Raw genomic sequence first — 21,156 nt, forward strand, 5'->3', positions numbered from 1 at the left:
AGTGTCCAGGCAGAACGATGGGGGTAGAGACGCTTCTTCAGGTATACTGGACCGAGGCTGTTTAGGGCTTTAAAGGTCAGCACCAACAGTTTGAATTGTGCTTGGAAACGTACTGGGAGCCAATGTAGATCTTTCAAGACCAGTGTTATGTGGTCTCGGTGGCCGCTCCCAGTCACCAGTCTAGTTGCTGCATTCTGGATTAGTTGTAGTTTCCGGGTCACCTTCAAAGGTAGCCCCAGGTAGAGCTCATTGCAGTAATCCAAGTGAGAGATAACTAGAGTGTATGGTTCTCAAATGTTTTGTTACATCTTCACACTTTTCTCTGAAGCAGGTGACAGTTGTCTGCCACAGACAGCTGGAAGTGAGGCCATCAAAGTACACTTGCTAGGTGGGGGGAAATAACCAGCCTGCTTCTTCTGTTCTGCAGAATTCTCTGAATCTGGAGTGCATTACAGCATGGTATGTTAGGACCGGTCATGTTTATGATGCTCTAGAGTAAGGGATAGTTTAAGGTTTCCTTGGTGCTTGTGAAACAAGGGAGGAACAGTCAGAATATCCTATGAAAGCTGGAAGCACTGTGCTTGTACAGGCAGTAATAAAGACCTGTTCTCTCCTCTCCCCTTACCTGAGAAGAAATTGACATCCTTAGGAACAGTTATGCCATGTAGCAACGTGATTTGTTTTTAGAGCCAAGTTTTGAGCTTGCATAAGACCAAGGAGAGGAAAAATGCTGGCTGGGATTGGGAGAGAACTTGAATTCCATGTGCATGACTGGCATATGGCCTTTGCTAAAGGTGCCTCCCAGGAACCTTTTAGGCACACACACACACACACACACACACACACTCTCTCTTCTTAGAAACTGGGACTGGCCTGTAATGAAAAAAATTGTCATTTTCTTTTTCTTCTGGGTGACTTTGATGTGGTTGCTAATATTTAAAGGTTTACATGTTTGCAGTAGGTATGTGTGTTAAACAGACAGATTTGCATCATTTCAGGGGCACGTTCAATGTGGAATTTCCCACATTTCAAATCCAATGCAGCCACACATACAGATGTCTTCCAAGGATTTTGTGTGAATATATCTGTATGTGAAGGAATCTGCTCTAATAGTTTAGGATGAAATTTACTTTGTACAGTGCTGATAGACCTGCATTTGTGATCTCCCTTTCCCATTCTGGCAGAGCAGGATTTTTGGTTCTTGGTTTTGTGGCCCTTGTCTTAGTCAGAAGGCAGCCTTCCCCACTTTATAGGAGCAGATTTCAGTGGCCTCTCTCTCTTTTTAATCTTAATTAAAAAAATTAAAATTGTCAAGAATTTCATAATATGTCTGAATGCATTGATTACATTAGAAAACAAACAAGCCAGTAAGAAGTATGGTACATCTGTCATTATGAACATTACTATACAGAAGAATATAAGTGGATAAATTGTAAATTATACTGGTGTTCAATAAAGCTATTTTCATAGCTTTGTCATATTTTGGACTTCTCATTGGATTGTCTTAGTGCTTCTTTTTGTAAACAGCTGATATGATTCTTGGTGTTAGAAACACAGTTTGTTTGTTTAGAGCATATTTCTCTGTCAATATATTATAAAGTGAGACCGTATTTCTACAAATTTATTCTCCTCATACCCTGTTTTCCCCATATCATAAATAATATGGTAACTTGGCATTAGAGCTAATTCCCAGAGCTTATTAATTCAGTCACTGCACAAAGGTAGCTTCTGGGTTCTCCAAGTTTGACTATATATCATTCTTTCTGCCACAATCATATAGGGGGTTAATTCAATATGTGAAGTTTAGCAACAGAAATAATGGATCCAGCACCATGTTCGTACTGTTATATTTAAGATATTCATTTTGTAAACATTTTCCAATATTTTTATGCTGAGAGACATGACCACCACATATGAAAGTAACGGCTCTTGTTTCCTGCAATGGCAGCACATTTTTGAATAACCAGTTCCAGTGTTTAGACAGGGCAGGGGGTCAAAAGAAAGCAAAGGACCAAACCAATCATAGTGGGAGAATTAGAGTAACCCCACAAACCTGCATGGGGGTCTATGTTCCAGGGATCATGCCTAAAGCCAAAGTCGCATATAGTCAAAAGACTTTGGGTGCAATGGTGAGTGGGATTGCCAAAGTCTTTTTCCCCCAGATGCCTGCCCCCTTTCCACCCACCTTTTTAAGTATATGTATATATGTATATATTTGCCAAGCCTGTAAAGCTGAATGCACACAAGTTAAATGCATGTAAGTTGTGGGCTTACCATACTCTTATTTTATCTGCTACAGGTGATAGATATACTTCTCAGAGTGACTGTGTATGTGTGTAAGTGCTTACCGTAGGCTGAAAGGGATGAAAAAGCAGGCAGGGCACACGCTCTGTACTGCACCGTTTACTTGCTCTGTACGATTTCCCGTGTGGGTTAATTAATTGAATAAAAGCCTAGAGAGTTAAATCATTTAATGTATTGCCTGTCTTGATAGCTATTGTGTGCTGCTTTCTTGTGATAAGCTATTATTGATGAGATGGCTGTTTCTTCTTAGCCTAAGCAGTTCATCTTTTTTAAAAAAGGAAGGAAGGAAGGAAGGAAGGAAGGAAGGAAGGAAGGAAGGAAGGAAGGAAGAAAGAAAGAAAGAAAGAAAGAAAGAAAGAAAGAAAGAAAACATGGAACCATTTCTGTTTATGCAATGGCTTTGTGATGAGTTGTGGATCTGTCTATTTGATACTTGAACAAAGAAGAGTTATGCTGGTTGTTTTTGGGCAGGTGGTGTTGTTAATGCTGAGAACTGAGGCTGTGCCAAATTCTCCCAAGTAAATTCAGGGTGTAAAATGCCCTCTTTGCTGGGAGAGGTTCTCTTAAAAATGCATACCTTCATTTTATTTTTGCACCTGTTACCACCTGCCATTTCCCCAGACTAGTTCTTTAACTGGATAGAGCTGCTTCTCTCTCTCTCTCTCTCTCTCTCTCTCTCTCTCTCTCCCTCTCCCTCTCCCTCTCCCTCTCCCTCTCCCTCTCCCTTCTATGACATGATCTCAGTCAATCAGAGATCATTGTGTGTTGTTGTTATTATTTATTAAATTTTATGCTACCCTTCATCCGAGGATCATAGGGTGGTTTACAGTATAAAAACACAAAAGTTTAAAAGGCCTTAGATTGTTGAATTAGACAAAGGCACCAGTTACTCAAAGGAGAAGAGGAATGTTTCTGCCTGGCACCAAATGTAATGAAGGCACCAGGTAAACCTCCCTGGGAAGAACATTCCCCAGGTGGGAAGCCACCCCAGAATAAGCCCATTCTTGTATTGTCACCCTCCAGACTGCTTGTGGAGAAGGCACACGAAGAAGGGCCTCAGATTATGATTGCAGGGTCCGAGTTGGTTCATAAGGCATAAGGGGAGAGGTGGTAGTAATAATAATAATAATAATAATAATAATAATAATAATAATAATAATAATAATAATAATAATAATAATAATTTATTTTTACCCCACCCATCTGGCTGGGTTCCCCCAGCCACTCTGGGTGGCTTCCAACAGAATATTAAAATACAATAGTCTATTAAACATTAAAAGCTTCCCTAAACAGGGCTGCCTTCAGATGTCTTCTAAAAGTCTGGTAGTTGTTTTTCTCTTTGACATATGGTGGGAGGGCGTTCCACAGGGCGGGTGCCACCACCGAGAAGGCCCTCTGCCTGGTTCTCTGTAACTTGGCTTCTCACAGCGAGGGAACCGCCAGAAGGCCCTTGGTACAGTCAAAACCAGCACTTTGAGTTGGGCCCTCTTCTCGGCCTTTTGGCTAAGATGATGTGTAGTGTAGAAAGTATTTGGCAGCCAGTGCAGTTGGGCCAGAATTGGCATTATATGCTCAAACTGTCTTGCTCCAGTGAGCAACCTGGCTGCTGAATCCTCTGCTACTAGCTGATGTTATAGAACAAATTGCAGTAATTTAGCCTAGAGGTTACAAAGCATAGACAATAGAAGTTAGGCTATCCCTGTCCCAGATAGGGGTGCAGCCAAACCACCAACCAAAGCTGATGGAAGGCACTCTACACCACGGAGGTCACCTGAGCCTCAAGCAACAGCAAAGGATTCAGGAGTACCTGCTTCTTAAGAGGGTGTGTAATCCCATCAAGAGCAGCTAACCTCCCATCCATCTAGACTAGGGAACCACCCACTAACATCCTTATCTGGATTAAGCTTCAGTTTATTGGCTCTCATCCAGTCCATTATTGAGGCAAGACTATGGTCTGGCACATCCACTGCCTCACCTGCAGATGTAAAGTAGAAATAGAGCTGTGAGTCATCAGCATATTGCACCAGATAACTCCACTCAGTGGTTTGATGTAGATGTTAAACAGCATGGTGGATAAAATTGTACCTGAGGAACCCCACACTGAAAGTTCCATGGGGCCAAAGAACACTCCCCAAGCATCATCCTCTGGTAACATCCACCCAAGTAGGACCAGAACCACCATAAAGCGGTGCCATCCACCCTTAACTCGAACAGCCGCTTCAGAAGGATACCATGGCTTCTGTGTGAAAACTCGGCTTATAAATCCTGGCTGAAACGGATCTAGATAATTTTGCCCAACTGCTTTGCCCTCACTCTGCAGTGGGAGATAATAATAATAATAATAATAATAATAATAATAATAATAATAATAATAATAATTAATAATAATTATTTATTATTTGTACCCCGCCCATCTGGCTAGGTTTCCCCAGCCACTCTGGGCGGCTTCCACAGAAACCAAAAAACACTAAAATATCATACATTAAAAGCTTCCCTGAATAGGGCCGCCTTAAGATGTCTTCTGAATGTCAGGTAGTTGTCCATCACCTTGACATCCGATGGGAGGGCATTCCACAGGGCGGGCGCCACCACCGAAAAGGCCCTCTGCCTGGTTCCCTGTAGCTTCGCTTCTCGCAATGAGGGAACCGCCAGAAGGCCCTCGGCGCTGGACCTCAGTGTCCGGGCAGAACGATGGGGGTGGAGACGCTCCTTCAGGTATACTGGGCCGAAGCCGTTTAGGGCTTTAAAGGTCAACACCAGCACTTTGAATTGTGCTCGGAAACGTACTGGGAGCCAATGTAGGTCTTTCAAGACCGGTGTTATGTGGTCTCGGCGGCCGCCCCCAGTCACCAGTCTAGCTGCCGCATTCTGGATTAGCTGTAGTTTCCGAGTCACCTTCAAAGGTAGCCCCACGTAGAGCGCATTGCAGTAGTCCAAGCGGGAGATAACTAGAGCATGCACCACTCTGGCCAGACAGTCCGCGGGCAGGTAGGGTCTCAGCCTGCGTACCAGGTGGAGTTGGTAGACAGCTGCCCTGGATACAGAATTGACCTGCGCCTCCATGGACAGCTGTGAGTCCAAAATGACTCCCAGGCTGCGCATCTGGTCCTTCAGGGGCACAGTTACCCTATTCAAGACCAGGGAATCCCCTACACCAGCCCGCCCCCTGTCCCCCAAAAACAGTACTTCTGTCTTGTCAGGATTCAACTTCAATCCATTAGCCGCCATCCATCCTCCAACCGCCTCCAGGCACTCACACAGGACCTTCACCGCCTTCACTGGTTCTGATTTGAAAGAAAGGTAGAGCTGGGTATCATCTGCATATTGATGGACACCCAGTCCAAACCCCCTGATGATCTCTCCCAGCGGCTTCATATCGATGTTAAAAAGCATGGGGGAGAGGACGGAACCCTGAGGCACCCCACAAGTGAGGGCCCAAGGGTCTGAACACTCATCCCCCACCACCACTTTCTGAACACGGCCCAGGAGGAAGGAGCGAAACCACTGTATAACAGTGCCCCCAGCTCCCAACCCCTCTAGACGGTCCAGAAGGATGTTATGTTCCCATTTCCACAGCAACTGAACCATTGCCTTCTTTTTGTGAAGATGGCAACTGAATTTATTTCGTGGAAGACTTTTGCAGGCATTCCAATAGATCACACTCCTTGTTTCACTAGTATTTATCACATTTTCATTTACTCTTAATTTGCAAGACTGAATTAGAGTAACATACTAAATATTACTAAATAAATGTTATTTACCCTTTGCAACCACAGCATGAACCTGATGGGTTTGCATGGACTGTAATTTTTCTCACACCTTGAGTGCAAGTGAGGGAGCATGCATTCTTACTGTCAGCCAGCAACTGCCTCTATGCTGAAAATTTGAACAAGGACTTGTTGAGAGTCATTGTTTGTTTCTCTCCCTCTTCCTCTTGCTTCTCCAGAGATCCGATAAAAGATTTGGAGCCTTTTACCCATAGTGATAAGGAATCTCATAAGTAAGAAAAACATTTGAATATGAATGAGCAGGGTTTTTCTAAGGCGTTTTTTACAACCATGCTTTGTGTTTTTTAGTGTTTTACTAATGGATTTTAATATAGTTGCCTCCTCCGAGACTTTGGAATGCAGGACAGATTAAAAAATAAATCCATAGTCATCAATCTCATATCTCTTGTAATATCATCAGTTACAATGTGGCATCATAATGTCCACAATAAGTGCCTTTAATTTCTTTCTAGCTTTCCAAACACACAATTCGTGTTGATTCTTGTATTTTGTTGCCTCAGCCTTTACTGCTGTTGGTCGATTGCTAGAGGTCCTGTGTGTGTATTTGGTACAGATGCTACCATAAGACCGTTTTAAAAACAAACAAGTCACTTGTGGGAAAATTGTTATTGCTAAAACATGTTTTCATAAGCTAGTGCATGCTTTATCAGTGAGATCCCTGCCTCCTGCTCCAGAGATTAATAGGTGTGGGTTTATCTCATGATCTGGGTAATGTAATGAAGCTACAAAATTTATGTCCTCTTCTCAGGTATCACCTGTTTTTCTTTGTGCATGTTAATTCCACTATTTTGTTGGTACAGGTAGGTAGCCGTGTTGGTCTGCCGCAGTTGAAACAAAATAAAAAAATAGCACCTTAGAGACCAACTAAGTTTGTTATTCGTATGAGCGTTCGTGTGCATGCGCACAAAGGCTCATACCAATAACAAACTTAGTTGGTCTCTAAGGTGCTACTGGAAGGAATTTATTTTATTTTATTTTGTTGGTGTTGCTACTTCTCCTAAGTTCTCAAATGTTTTCCTGTGGACTGCTTGAAAAATGTTAGGGGTTTCTTGGTGGACCACTTGACAAACTAAGTGTTTTCCCCCTATAAATCAAAGTGCAAACATTTGTAGAAGGCATCAGGGTCATAATAAGGACAGGACATTATTAGTCTATTTGATAATCTAGCTATGGGCAAAAATGGCCTCTGTCTCAACTGTCAAAATAAGAAATCAAGTGCATGGCTAGGTACAGATAGTCTTGACTGTTCTGCAGCTTTTTCACGGACCCTGCTGAATGGAGCTTATGCACTACAGTTTAATAGCTTCTGATATAGTGCATATAGGGCCAGATGCCTGTTTTGCTGAGGTGGTTCAGCTGGAGCAGAAGATAGATTCTTTCAACACTGGAAAATCTGCAGAAAATGAGTATTATGGAATTAAGAAAACTTTTGGGTTTGAAATGATTTGACAATCTGGTTCTCTGAAACAGCGTATATTTTGATAGGTTCAGAAGCGTCTTCAGCATTATTACATACTCGCCAATATTTTTCTGGCTTTCCATGTTGGAACATCACATCTGTTTTAGATATGCATCTTCAGCAGATGAAACCCCAAAGCTGTGCTTGACAGGTACCTCCTGACAAAGTCCTGTGGGGTTTCTTACAGATTTGATGCTGAAAATTATTGTAGTGATGAGCTGAAGTTTTTGTGCAAGCTGTCATTAAGGGAAAGCAAATAAAAGCTGTTGCAGAAAACGTTGGAGCTACATGGACATGTTCTACAGTAGATGCACAATGTAGTGCACGTACTTGCATGCTTACAACACCCTATACAACACGCTATTTGGGAGTCCCTGACCAGTCAGGTTTTCCAGAGGCATGGACATGGATGCTTAACCGTACGTATTTTAATTCCCACCTGATATGTTGGCTGCAGATAATGGCACAGTCCCAATGTTTGTTTCTTGCAACAGGAGTAATACGTAGTTCTGCCATAAGCAGAGATGCAGCAGCAGAGCTGCTATTGGAACATCAGAGGGGGGCTGGTGTAGAATGTTCACCACTTTGAGGGCTGCTTCCCATGTGTTAGGAAAAACCTGTAAGGCCGTGTACCCACCATAACTGCAAAGCACATGATGATTCATGTGTGCCTGTTTTGTTGAGACACAGAAGCAGCAAAATGGATGCAATCCTAGTTGCACATGGTGACCTATCTGCATTTTGCATACTCCTTATATATATATCTTATATCTGAAGTGGTGCTGTGGATAAATGTGCTCCATGATGTAGTCGCTATCTCCTTTTCTCTGCAACTAACCCTGGTTTCATTGCTGCTGCATTGTGTTGCTCTGGTTAATTTTGGACAGGGCCAAGAAAGTAAATGAGAGCTGTATGGAGGAGGAGCGTGGTTAGTGAGAAGACTAGCCACTTTTTGCAAGCTTGTTAAAGCAGCATCTTAACTTGTCTCCTGCCTTTACAAGTTTTGATTATACCCTTTGGTATTTGGTGTGTGGGAATCTGCGTGCTCAATCCTTACTTGACTGTGGTTGAAAAACTGGTGAATATAGGTATGAAATGCACGTCCACACACCACAAGGAGGCTGGTGATTAGAGATTTTAGCACAGCATTTTAACTGAGCAGAGTTTTGCTTTATTGCGGGGGGTGGCGGGGGGGCAGGAATCTCAATTCTTTACGAGTTTTTTCAGAAAATTATGGCAGATGCTGTTTTTATTAGATAAATACGTGTCCTTGTGTACATATGGGGGAGTTTTAAGGTTAATGAAGCGTGGGTCATCACACTTATTTCTGTCTGTTTGCTTTATTGGCTGTAGGGTAAGTGTCTTGAATGCCCTTCATATAGAATTGTCTCATACAAATCAGGCTATTGCTTCATCTAGCTCAGTACTGTCTGCTCCACGGCCGTGCCTCCTCAAAGTCTTAGACAAGAACTTTCTCAGCCCCTTCTGACATCCTTTTAACTGGAGACACCAGGGGTTGAATCTGGGACCTTCTCCATGCAGGGCTTCGACAGGAGCATTAGTCATAGCAGCTGGAAAATCCCCCCAGGCCACCTGGAAGCCCATTGGACCCATCAGCCTCCAAGGGAGGACCATCCTAATAGGGGCATTTTTTGGGTCCCTCATATCTTCAGGGGCCAGGCAAAAACTTTCCTCCGTAACCAGGACTTTGGCCTTTAACTGTCTGTGGTCTTTAAGAAGTGGTGGTGGGATGTTTTTAATGTACTTCCCCTCTCTTGGTTTTAATGTATCTTTGTGGGGGTTTTGTTTGTCTGTTTGGTTGTAAGTCACTTTGGGTTGCCCTGGACAAGATAAAGTGATCAACACATTCAGCAAATAACTAACTAACTAACTAACTAACTAACTAACTAACTAACTAACTAACTAACAAATAATAATAATAGTAATAACACAGAGCCTTATCTGTGATTAATTTATAGACACAGATGCTTTAAAAAATAACAGAAGACCATATGTCCTTTGATATTGCGCTGTGCTTGTGTTGTGCTCATTTGCACAGAATGCTAAGCTGCCCCTGGCTTAGGGTTACGAGAATGAGCTGCAGCCTTGGGCATTGGATATCATCCCATATCCCTTTTCAAGTGTTCCTAGGCTCCAGCTGCGGATGATGTGTGACACGCTTGCAGTGAATGAAATGTTCAGTGTCAGCAGGGGCAATTTAATGCATTTTGAAAACTTTATGTATAGCTCAATATTTGCAGTGCCTTTCTCATGTAATGTGATTGTTGTGAGATTTCGCAGCGCTCTCATGAGATCTTGACGGAAGCCGCTGACACTTGACTTCTCCATTGTGGGGGAGATGGGGCACACATGGAGACACCACCCCTGCCTCAGTCCACCTCATGGGTGAGCCAGCCATGTCCGTGCTTCTAAGCATGTGAGATGCGCCCATTTCTCACCACGCCCAATCGGAGACTGGGTGGGAAGGACTTCCTTTTGCCTGTCCTGCTCCTTCCTGCTTGGCAGGGGGTTGGACTCGATGGCCCTTGTGGTCTCTTCCAACTGTATGATTCTATGATTCCTTCAGTTTCATTGGGTGATCCCTGGGGTCTGGTATAAAAAGTTCTCCCTGTCAATATCATGCATGATGTTATGGGCCACCCAAGTCTCTGAGCGTGTGCGATTCCGGGGGTCTTGGCACTTAACCAGTGTTTGCATTCCCTTTGGAATGAGACACACAGCGGAGGCCATGCCGTCTTTATGATATATGGTTTTATTGACATATAAATACAGCCTGAGTCGGGTGGAGCTGGGATTTCCAGCATTCACATCTCAAGAGGTGCTTGCTTCCTACGGAAGCGCAGCATTGGATTCAAAGGCAGCCAGACAGCCATCTCTGTGTCTCTTTGCCCCAGCCTGCTGCAATCAGCCTGAATGGCTTCTGCCCCATTGCTGCTTCTTTTTCTCACAAACCGTTGCCAAATGTGACTTCCCTTTCCGCTTATATCATTGCCCACTATAATCCTGGCAACCTTCCCCTCTGTCCCTGGCATGGTGCCCCCCATCAGGTAAATCAATAAAAATACTTAACTAACTGACGTTCTGCCCCCTCAACATGAAGCCTGCCCCCCAGCATAAATCCTGGCTACACCATGGTCCCTGGCAGAGTCTTCTGCCTTGTGAATTGCTTCTCTTGGTGGGTTAATTACTGGCCATTTCAGCCTTTGTTTCTGAATGGCTTATCCCCAGCTAGCTATGTTGAACCCAGCTGGCTTGTTATTCCTAAACTTATCCCCACAGTGTGGAGCACAGTTTTACTCAAACCTTGATTGATTCCAAATTTTACTAATTCCAGGAATTATGGGTGCCCCTGCACCCACAAACTCTGGGGCCCGAACACATATAGCAATAATTTTTAAAAGCCGCCGAGCGATAAGTTCTACAGGTGAAGCATTTCCAAGGACAAAAATGCAATGGGGAAAACTTCACCAATAATATTTCTGCTTGCCCCACTTGGGAACATAGCAAGGAAAAAAGAGAGAGGTGTCAGCAGAATGGGAGAGAAGAAACTTGGCCGCAGTAGTAAGCTGTTGAGGGTGTACTTGGGGGGAAGAAGGTTTATAGGGAGAGATGACTTGAACCAAGACAGAGAAGCAGACCTAGCAAGGGAGAGAGCAAATCAGAAAGTAGGGCCAAAGCCTAGAAAACCACATGATTTGCAGAAAGTGAGAGAAGGAGAAAGTGTGGTGGGGAGAGGTGTAGAGAGCTGCTATTACTGAATGAGTCACATCCCATGTAACTGTGATTCTGACGTCTGATTCCTTACCGTTCCGTTCCTATATTTAACTTTATTGAGAAAACACAATCTTCTCCTCCTTTCATTCTTTCCAGAGCTGATGCTTTGGCTTTGTGTTATTTGGGGGAGCTCCCATATCCCACCTTTATCTTCCTCACCCTTCCCTCTCTCCCTCTCTCCCTCTCTCTCTCTCTCTCTCTCTCTCTCTCTCTCACACACACACACACACACACACACACACACATATTATACAGTAGGTTGTGTGTACAGGCATACATTATTTCAGATGGGAACCCATTATGGAAGTACACTCACTTCATTTCAAGCAAATATACCATAACCGTACTCACTGGGTGTGAAGGAAACGTGTCCCTCTACTCCCACCCCCACCCCAATTTTGTGACAGAAGCATAATTTGTGCAATTCTGGTTGGCTGGCCTTTGTGTCACTCACAGAGCCACTCCTGTCCTTACCCAGAGCATGTTAAATGGATATTTAATTATTTTTCTTTCTTTTTCTATCTAGCTGTTTTATTTTACCTGTAAGCAGCTTTGAGTCCCTGACGGGGAAACAGGTGGGGAAACAACTAACCAACCAACCATAATAAAGTGGGAGGAAATGTATAAAATAATCGGGGGTTTCCACATGGCAGTTTATTGTGGTCCTGGGGCTGCTCATGCAGCCACACAGAGTTGTCCTCATCAAAAAGCCATCCCGTATTATTTCCCTATTTGATCCACACTTGCTAGGCGGTGTCCAATGTCCTTGTTCCATTAGCACAAGGATTAACATTTGCACAACAGAACTCCCACGTGTGCACCCCACACCCTTCCCAAATCTGCTCTGGAGGGTTTGTGAAATCCCCAGAATGAATTTGGCAGGTGGGTGTGGGGAAGTGGGGGAGCCCCATTGCACAAGAGTAAATCCTCACACTGACAGACTTTGTGCCTCTTTGGATACAAGCCACTTTTTCTGTGGAAAACTGGATAAGTAGAAACAACAGGAGAATCAAGGGGAGGGGTGTAACATTTTGATGTGGCGGGTGCTTTGTGGGTGCTAAATCTGCATCTATGGGAAGCAGCAAGCCCCCAATAAACTGCACTGTGGGGGCTCCCTTGAACAAATGCTTCAGCAGAGAACCATGTATGTCCTCCTTGGAAGAAAGGACCTAGAATGCATGCACCTGCTGCTGTTTCTGTTGGTGTCTTTGTACAGCCACAATGGCTAATCTAGAACATTTCTTGGCAGAGAATTCTGAAGTGTCCCCATTTCCTTGCTTTCTGAGAGTTTCAGGGAATTGCTGCGCGACTGGTGATTGAAGAATATATTGGGGGATCTCACATCTGCTTTCTTTCCCTTAAAAAGTAATCCTGTAGTTGGCTTTGCAATCATGGATGTAGCCAGAATTTTTGTTTGGGGGGGGGCAGAACCTCAGTTTGCTATATATTGCTATATATTGAATTTTATTGACTGGCGGGGCAGCTGCGGTCACAAAGCTATTGTGTACATTTTCTCAATTTTGAAAATTCTTATTTTCTAGGTGTGTTGTCGTGCTGTTCAACCCCAGGAAAAATAAGCAACATCATATTCTGAATAGTTCCAGGTAAGTGAAACCCAGAACTCTGAGTGGTGGTTTGTCCATTTTTTGGGAAGGAAAATGCAAGAGCCCCTTGAACAACAAAAATAATAATCAATAATTTTATTATTTATATGCTACCCATCTGACTGGGTTGCCCCAGATACTCTGGTTGACTTCCAACAAAGTAATAAAACACAAAAAACCTCAAACATTAAAAACTTCCCTGGGCTTCAGATGTCTTTTAAAAGTCAGGTAACTGTTTATTTCCTTGACATCTGATGGAAGGGCAGGCATGACTGCAGAGAAGGCCCTCTGCCTGCTTCTCTGTAACTTCACTTCTCGCAGTGAGGGAACTGCCAGAAGGCCCTCAGCGCTGGATCTCATTGTCTGGGCTGAATGCTGGGGGTGGAGAAACTTCTTAAGGTATACAGAGCCAAAGCTGTTTAGGGCTTTAAAGGTCAGCACCAGCACTTCTGGATTAGTTGTAGTTTTTGAGTCCCCTTCAAAGGCAGCCCAATACAGAGCACATTGAAGTAGTCCAAGAGGAAGATAAACAGCACATGTGCCACTCTGGTGAGACAGTGCGCAGGCAGGTAGGGTCTTGGCTGGCGTAACAGATGGAGCTGGTAGACAGCTCCCCTGGATACAAAATTGACCTGTGCCTCCACAAACAGTTGTGAGTCCAAAATGAATGTGCACCTGGCCCTTCAGGTGCACAGTTACCCCATTCAGGACCAGGGAGTCCCCCACACCCACCTACTCCCTATCCCCCAAAACAGTACAGAGAAGTTTAAATGACTTCTTACCTGATACAAATAGTTTTAAATTGTTCAAGGTTCCTCAGCAGGTATAGGTGTTAAGAATAGCACCAAAAAAACCGTTAACAGAATATGTTCTTACGTGTCCAGGCTATGCTGCTGTTTCTGTCATAATGTGTTATGAAATTATCCAGGCTGTTGTTCTGGATAGAACCCCTCTTTCCTCTGGGCATGGCTCCTTATCAGATTAACGGCTCAAATAAAGTTAGTTGGCAAAGTATCCGGGAGAGAGAGAGACCATCGGCTTCACATGGATGCACAAGGAATTCTTCCATGTTTATTTTGCACACCCATACCTGCAGCCAAACCTTAAAGCATGAAAAGCTTTAAAAGCCACAATTTGTTCTAGTATGTCGTATCTCTTCAGCATCTCACTGATTCAGAGCGCAACGTTTGGAATTACTTAACACTGTTAAGCTCACCTGGCAAAGACTGTCTTGGCTATGTTTTCATTCACATAAAAACCACTTACACGTTTGTGTGGGAGTTGAAAATTCATCAACTCTTCACCCAGTGTCAGTACTGTTTCACAATAAGCTCTCCTCTCTTTACACAGAAAAACTATTACAGCCCTTGCTTTTTCTCCTGATGGAAAATACCTGGTTACTGGAGAGGTAAGTGATGGCGACTGACGGCCTGAATGTTCACATAGGAAACTGATAGGCCTCATGGTCCAGAGATACAAATGCCTCCTTCTCACAACTATCCCAACAGACTAAAAAGGCTGGATTTGAGTGAGGCATTTTCCTGTCCTCTCAGATTGAAGAAGAGGGCCCTGGCTCCATTAAGGAGTTGCCTGGTGGGAGTGAGGGTTGCATGGGGAATAGCTAGTATGGATGGGTGCTTTCTAAATCTTTCAGAGCAGGGAAGGTTTGCATTTTGAGAGCAAACTGCTTCTCTCCCAGTAAATGCTGGAAGATTCTAGAGTTGGAGGAACTGTGTGAGCATCCATAATGTGTGACTGGGATCTGGGAAGAGCTATTGTTTAGTGGCAGATCACATTTTTCACCTATAGGAGGTTCTGTCTTACAGGATAAGATTATAGAATCTTAGATGGAAACCCTGGAAAATACCTCTCCGATGCTGGAGATCTACTGTTCCCTAGAATCGTATTTTGACCCAGATGTCCTGTTAGTCTGACTCAGTATAAGGCGGCTCCTTATCTTATTAGGAAAATATGTCCATGTGTTTAGATAAAAAAGGGATAAGTATCCCCCTCTCTCCCAAGAGTGGGGGAATAGGAGGGGTGTTTTACATTGAGAATGTATGATTATCTGATTAAAAGATCCATAAGGGAACTCTTAATTTGCCAGCATGTTACGATTTGGCCAAAGCATTTAAAGAGGAAACCTGCATTAGCTCAGTTGCTTATCTGGTCTCAGTAGGTTTGCTTTTAAAACTATTTTCTAGTGAGCGAGGATCAGACGTTTGGACAAATGAAAGCACAGATTGGATTTGCAGGGTGGGAGTTAGCTGAGGGCCCTAAACATGCCTCTCCCCACCCCTTATTCGTTCAAGGGAGAAAGCAGAGGAAGTCGACCAAAGGTCCCTGTTGCTGCTTTCCTCCTTGGATTTCACCCCTCAGGATACAAAGAGAACAACGTTAACAGTCTTACTTAATTTTTTTAAGAGAGGAAAGGAAAGCACATTTGGAAGGAAGCCTTGAGAATAGTGACAAAGATCCTGGTGCCTGTGGCTTTGGCTGGGTTTAGTTGCTGGCAGAAAGTTTTTCCCTTTGAGAGATGCATAAAAGGAGGACAAAGATGACTGCATTCAGTTTCTAATGCAGACCAGATACACAATGCTCATACTGTAAGTGTAATGAAGCCTGAATTGATGAATGCTGGAAGCCCACAAAAATGTTGACTGTCCTCTTCTTGTCCATGTTGGATGGCTGCCAGAGATGTCTTCTGAGGCGGATTCCCATTGGGCCCTGCACACAAACAGTTATTTATTTTTATTACCCCAGATGCCTTGGACTTTAAATATCAAATTTAAGAGATGATTACAGTGGTGCCTCGCAAGATGAAATTAATTCGTTCTGCGAGTTTTTTCGTCTAGCGAATTTTTCGTCTTGCGAAGCACGGTGTCGGAAGAGTTTTGGAAAAGCTTCAAAAATCACCAAAGTCTTCAAAAACCTCAAAAAAGGCTACCACACCACTTTCTATGAGTTGCTCCTCAAAGTCGCAACTGTATTAACGGTGTTAAGAAAAAGGAAACAAACTCGCAAGACGTTTTCGTCTTGCGAAGCAAGCCCATAGGGAAATTCGTCTTGCGAAGCAGCTCAAAAACCGCAAAACCCTTTCGTCTAGCAAGTTTTTCGTCTAGCAAGGCATTCGTCTTGCGGGGCACCACTGTACCTCCCCACACTGCAAAAAGACAAGTAATAATTAATGAAATAATTAGTGAAATGTTCTTTCTCCCTCTTCTTCTACTGAACCTCTCCAGAGCAGGAACCATCTCCACCAACTTTCTCCATTGATGTTCATAATGTTAGAAACCTCCTGTGTAATAATAACTATAGGTGGAAATCAGTGCTTCAGTAATACAAAAGTTCTGTCAGAGCAAGCATTTCTGCTCTCCAGATGGAACAATCTCAGTTCTCCCCCAATGCACTGTTCTGCTGGTGGTAGTCTGGCCTGTCTGCACCTGTACGTGAAAATAAAATGTGAGACATGAGAGATATTTCTTACATCTGGTGGGAAAAACGTGTGTGTGTGTGTGTGTAGAAATCTCAGCTTTATTTTACTATATATAAATATTTATAAAGCACAATTTCCTAAAAATGCAAGAAGGCGGTCTACCCCATGCAAAAATTACAACAATAAATCATCAACAAAACACCAATAAAAACATCCATTAATACTAGTAGGCTAAAGGAAAATTCACATTTCAAAGGCCTATCTAAATAACACTGTTTTTTGGTGATGTCTAAAAGAAGGCAGGGATAATTCGTGATGTTTAACAGAAGCCAGGGATAATTCGTGCCAGAGCTTCTGGCAGGGAGTTTCACAGGCCAGGGCCTGCCGCACAGAAGAATCGGTCCCATGTAAATTATGACCGAACCTCAGGGTCATGGGGAACCACAGTAAGTGCCCCATCAAAGAATCTCAGTGATCAAGATGGAGCATAAGAGATCAGGTTGTCCTTAAGGTACTTTGGCCCCAAGTTGTTTAGAACACAAGAACCTTGAAGCTGACCCAGTAGCGACTGGCAAACAGTGCAGCCCTCTTGGCAGAGGAATGACGTGTTGCCAGTATGCGTGAAGATAGCTTGAAATGTAATAGGTAGGTTGTTATTTAATGGAGAAGCTAGGCCATTGTGCCAGGTACATGCTTGTTTGGTTTTTTAATATACGTATATATAAAGATACAGGCATTTTATTCTTCGACAGCTCTCTGCACCTGAGACTTCCCCTTACCTGCACATTATCAAGAGGCTCAGTTAACCCTGGCTAGAAAAAGGCTCCTCTTTGGTTGCCATGGTGAAGTCACCTAGAAGGCCACCTTTTTGCAGGCTTTTGTAAAATCACGAGGAAGCTGTTGAGTAGGAGTTGCCTGTCGCGCTTGTACTTCTCTATATTTCACTTTAAAATAAAGTGCTTCATTTTGGTTGCAGTACTAGAGAAAGGTGTTAATGGAACAAAAGAAGGGTTCTTTTTAAAAAAACAACAACAGCAAAGCCCGTTCCTGTTCATCATTCATTCTTAACCAAAATAATATGGTCACTTATGGGGCTAATTTAACTATGTTCTTCATATTATTTCTTCATTTTCTTTACAGATTGCTGCAGTTAGCATAAATTTCTCCCTCATTTAGGAGTTTTCATGAGTGTCCCCTCTCCTAAAGGGTTGTGAAAGAATACTTTGTCTCTATCTATATCTATCTATATTCTTGCTAACAGTCTCAAATAACTCAGAAAGGTTAGTGTTACAGGACTTAACCTTGCAGAACCTATGCTGACTCTTCTTCTATATGCTTGGGAATTATACTCGTAATAATACTTTCTGCTAGTTTTCCCAGAACAGACGTTAAGCTAACCACACTGTAATTTCCAGCATCCCCTCTGTATTCCTTCATAAGAATTGGTGTTTTTAGCGCTGCAAATCATCCTTTATAGAGTAAAAAATAAATAAATCATATTTTTAGCTGAAGATTTCTGTGCAGAAATGCACATTTGACTCATCATGCACACTGCAAAGTGTATTTATATGTAGGTGGATGCATCGCCGCTGGCTTTAAGGTTTGTATTAAGTGCCTCTGTTCATTGTCATTGTTGTTTCTCGTTTCCAGAGTGGGCACATGCCTGCTGTTCGAGTATGGGATGTTGCTGAACGGACTCAGGTGGCTGAACTTCACGAACATAAGTATGGTGTGGCGTGTGTGGCGTTCTCCCCGAGCTCCAAGTACATTGTGTCTGTGGGTTACCAACATGACATGATAGTCAATGTATGGTCATGGAAGGTAAAACTATAAGAAGATTCTTTTTAGTATTCACATTAGCAGAAGTGGAATCTGCGGGTAGTGGTGGTGGGGTTAGATTAATTTTTGGAATAAGCATGCTAAAGTCTGGCAGCAGCCTCATTGGAAAGAAAATGGCCCACCTATCTTCACTACTTCCTCTCCTTTTTATCTAATGTCACACACAATGGAATATCACAGCAGGCTCTTCCTTTTCCATACTTTAGACTGGAACATAGATGGACCAGTGATCTGGCTTATACCAAGTCACAGAATTGTTCCATCTGACTAGCAGCAGCTCCCCAGAGTTTCAGACAAGGACATTCTCAGCTCTATTTGGGCATATCAAGGATTGAATTTAGGAATGTCTTCACACAAAGCAGATGCTCTACCCTTGAGCCAGGGTACTACTTTCATAAGATGAAAGAGCATGTTTACTATGTTTTAGATAACTATTTTATTTCCTTTGTCTGCAAATAGTTTTATTGAATTTTGCGCGCGCGCGCGCGCGCGCACACACACACACACACACACACACACACAGGCAAACAAGAACCAGTGCATTAATATCTTTGTCAGATACCTATTTTATTTTTCAAAAGGTGATACTCATTCTGGGTTCTTTGGTAGCAAAGTGGTGTGTGTGTCTCCTCCCAAGGTCTTTAAATTATTTTTGCTCCCTGTGATATCCAGAAACGCTTTTTTACAGTTGTTATTGCTGATAGCAAAAGTTGCTTCTCCAGGGAGAGAGAATCCTTTGATCGGATGAACAAATAAACTGGCATTTTTTGTTTAAACAAGAGTGTACTTTATTTCCTGCAAAAGTTGATATGTATTCAGCTTTCTTGTTTACATGTGGGAATTCATGCATAAGATGTTTAACACAAGGAAGACAAGAATGCCTTTTTTGTGCCAAGCTAATACAAACTAGACTGTTTGAGAGGCGAGGGGCAATAACCTGCTTATTTAGTTTTTATGTGTATAGCCTCCTGTTCAGCATGTTATGTTAGCCATGTTCAAGGATTTGACTTTGGGCTATTTTGCCATGTAAGATGTTTCACTATGTCTTACCTATCCACGTTAATCCACTTGTTTGGAAATATTTTATTCTGATAGGTCAGATTTAGTCATAAGCAACCCCCCCCTCCGCCATGAATTTTGATAACCAGGCATGTGAATACATCTCCTGGTTATATCTATTTAAGGTCATAATCAGATTTTTTTTTCTGGGCTAGTGAGAGTTTATGTTTGTGTGTGGTGATAGACTAGGCAAAACCCTTCCCTTGGTAACTTAGTTACCTGCAGATGCTCCATGAAGATACCAAATGAAGTGGGAGTCTAATGCGCACATTTCTTCCCCTTCCAGAAAAGGGGAGATTGAAAATGCTGTCAGCTTTATCATCTTGAAATTAGTTTCTGTAAAATCCTTCTATCTATCTTTATCATGGTATAAAGGAAAGTGTGCCCAGACAGAGTGCATACTGAGCTTAAAACACATATTACTACAGTTTTATTATGTGAAAGCTGAAGTAGCAGTGTTATAAGCAAGGTTTGGAGCCAACCAAAGATGCTATAAATTTTATCTTAGAATCATAGAACCATAGAGGCTTTGTCAGTTACTAGATGCTGCAGCAACCTGGACGTTTTCTATCATGTGTGTCTGGAAGATATGTGTTATATTTGTGGTAAAATACACACCTGGGTGGTGCTGTGGGTTAAACCACAGAGCCTAGGTCTTGCCGATCAGAAGGTCGGCGGTTCGAATCCCTGCGACAGGGTGAGCTTCCGTTGCTCGGTCCCAGCTCCTGTCAACCTAAGCAGTTCGAAAGCACTTCAAGTGCAAGTAGATAAATAGGTACCACTCCGGTGGGAAGGTAAACGGTGTTTCCATGCGCTGCTGTGGTTCGCCAGAAGCGGCTTAGTCATGCTGGCCACATGACCCAGAAACTGTACGCCGACTCCCTCGGCCAATAAAACGAGATGAGCGCCGCAACCCCAGAGTCGGTCACGACTGGACCTAATGGTCAGGGGTCCCTTTGCCTTTACCTTATACATCTGGGTACTTTTAAATGTAGCCATGCACAGCATTATCTTAGAAAGGAAGAATGGTGGTGTCCCTTAGCCTAAATGTATGGTATCCCAAGGTAGGGGTGAGTATGTGCTGATGACTCAAGCTACAGAACTCTTGCTGTTTAAATGTGTCATTTTATGCTTAGGGATGAGGTGGGGGTTGAAGGGCACAACCTATGTCTGTCTGCATACCTTATAGACACATAAATGTGCATATTAGGTATGTAGCCAACTAAGTCATACTCATGTGTAGAACCACTGAACTCAATGGATTTTTCTTAGCCGTCTCTATTGATTTCAGTGGGTTTACTTTTGATTATAATTCAGTCAGATGCAGCCCTATGTGTCCAAAGGGGAACTCTGCAACAAAAAGGAGGTCCCCAGTTTCTTGTGGGCTCTTTGCTGGGAGTACACTGAGCACATGAAGGGGAAAGGGAAGATGGCTGTTTCTGCCCCTATGCCCTTCTGTCTTCGCACCCCATTTCTGCAAGTGAAGTACAAATCTGTGATCTGTCACTCACGACTTACATTTGCAAATGGAACCTCTTTGGTCAGCAAGAGATTTGATTTGCTTGAACATTTTCTTTCCAGAAAAACATTGTTGTAGCAGCCAATAAGGTCTCAAGCAAAGTGACAGCAGTGTCATTCTCTGAGGATTGCAGCTACTTTGTCACAGCTGGAAACCGGCACATCAAATTTTGGTACCTGGATGACAGCAAAACCTCAAAGGTGAGAGGCACAAATGAGAAACTGCATATATGCGGGTGATGGGAAGGAACTGTTGAGACGGGGAGAGAGGATGCATTTTCTACAGAAGGTTTTGCTTTGCTTGGCTGATGGTTTGCCATGCCCTAAACAATTTTGGAAATACAGATAATCTGT

General features: G+C 43.1%; 2 protein-coding genes across 6 annotated transcripts in view; one reads left to right on the forward strand and one right to left on the reverse strand.

The window, feature by feature from the left end:
- SPTBN5 (spectrin beta, non-erythrocytic 5) overlaps nucleotides 1-21,156 on the reverse strand; it is a 397,537-nt gene that overhangs the window by 98,829 nt on the left and 277,552 nt on the right. The window lies entirely within an intron of this gene.
- MAPKBP1 (mitogen-activated protein kinase binding protein 1) overlaps nucleotides 1-21,156 on the forward strand; it is a 125,429-nt gene that overhangs the window by 60,529 nt on the left and 43,744 nt on the right. For all 5 annotated transcript variants that reach the window (XM_081207656.1, XM_081207659.1, XM_081207657.1 and 2 more), the window contains exons 4-7: nucleotides 12,888-12,950; nucleotides 14,301-14,358; nucleotides 18,037-18,207; nucleotides 20,866-21,003. In XM_081207656.1, the coding sequence (XP_081063782.1) occupies nucleotides 12,888-12,950; nucleotides 14,301-14,358; nucleotides 18,037-18,207; nucleotides 20,866-21,003 (430 nt within the window). The remainder of the gene's footprint in view (nucleotides 1-12,887; nucleotides 12,951-14,300; nucleotides 14,359-18,036; nucleotides 18,208-20,865; nucleotides 21,004-21,156) is intronic.

This window comes from Podarcis bocagei, assembly GCF_964188305.1.
Source record: "Podarcis bocagei genome assembly, chromosome: 1".
Taxonomy (NCBI): Eukaryota; Metazoa; Chordata; class Lepidosauria; order Squamata; family Lacertidae; genus Podarcis; species Podarcis bocagei.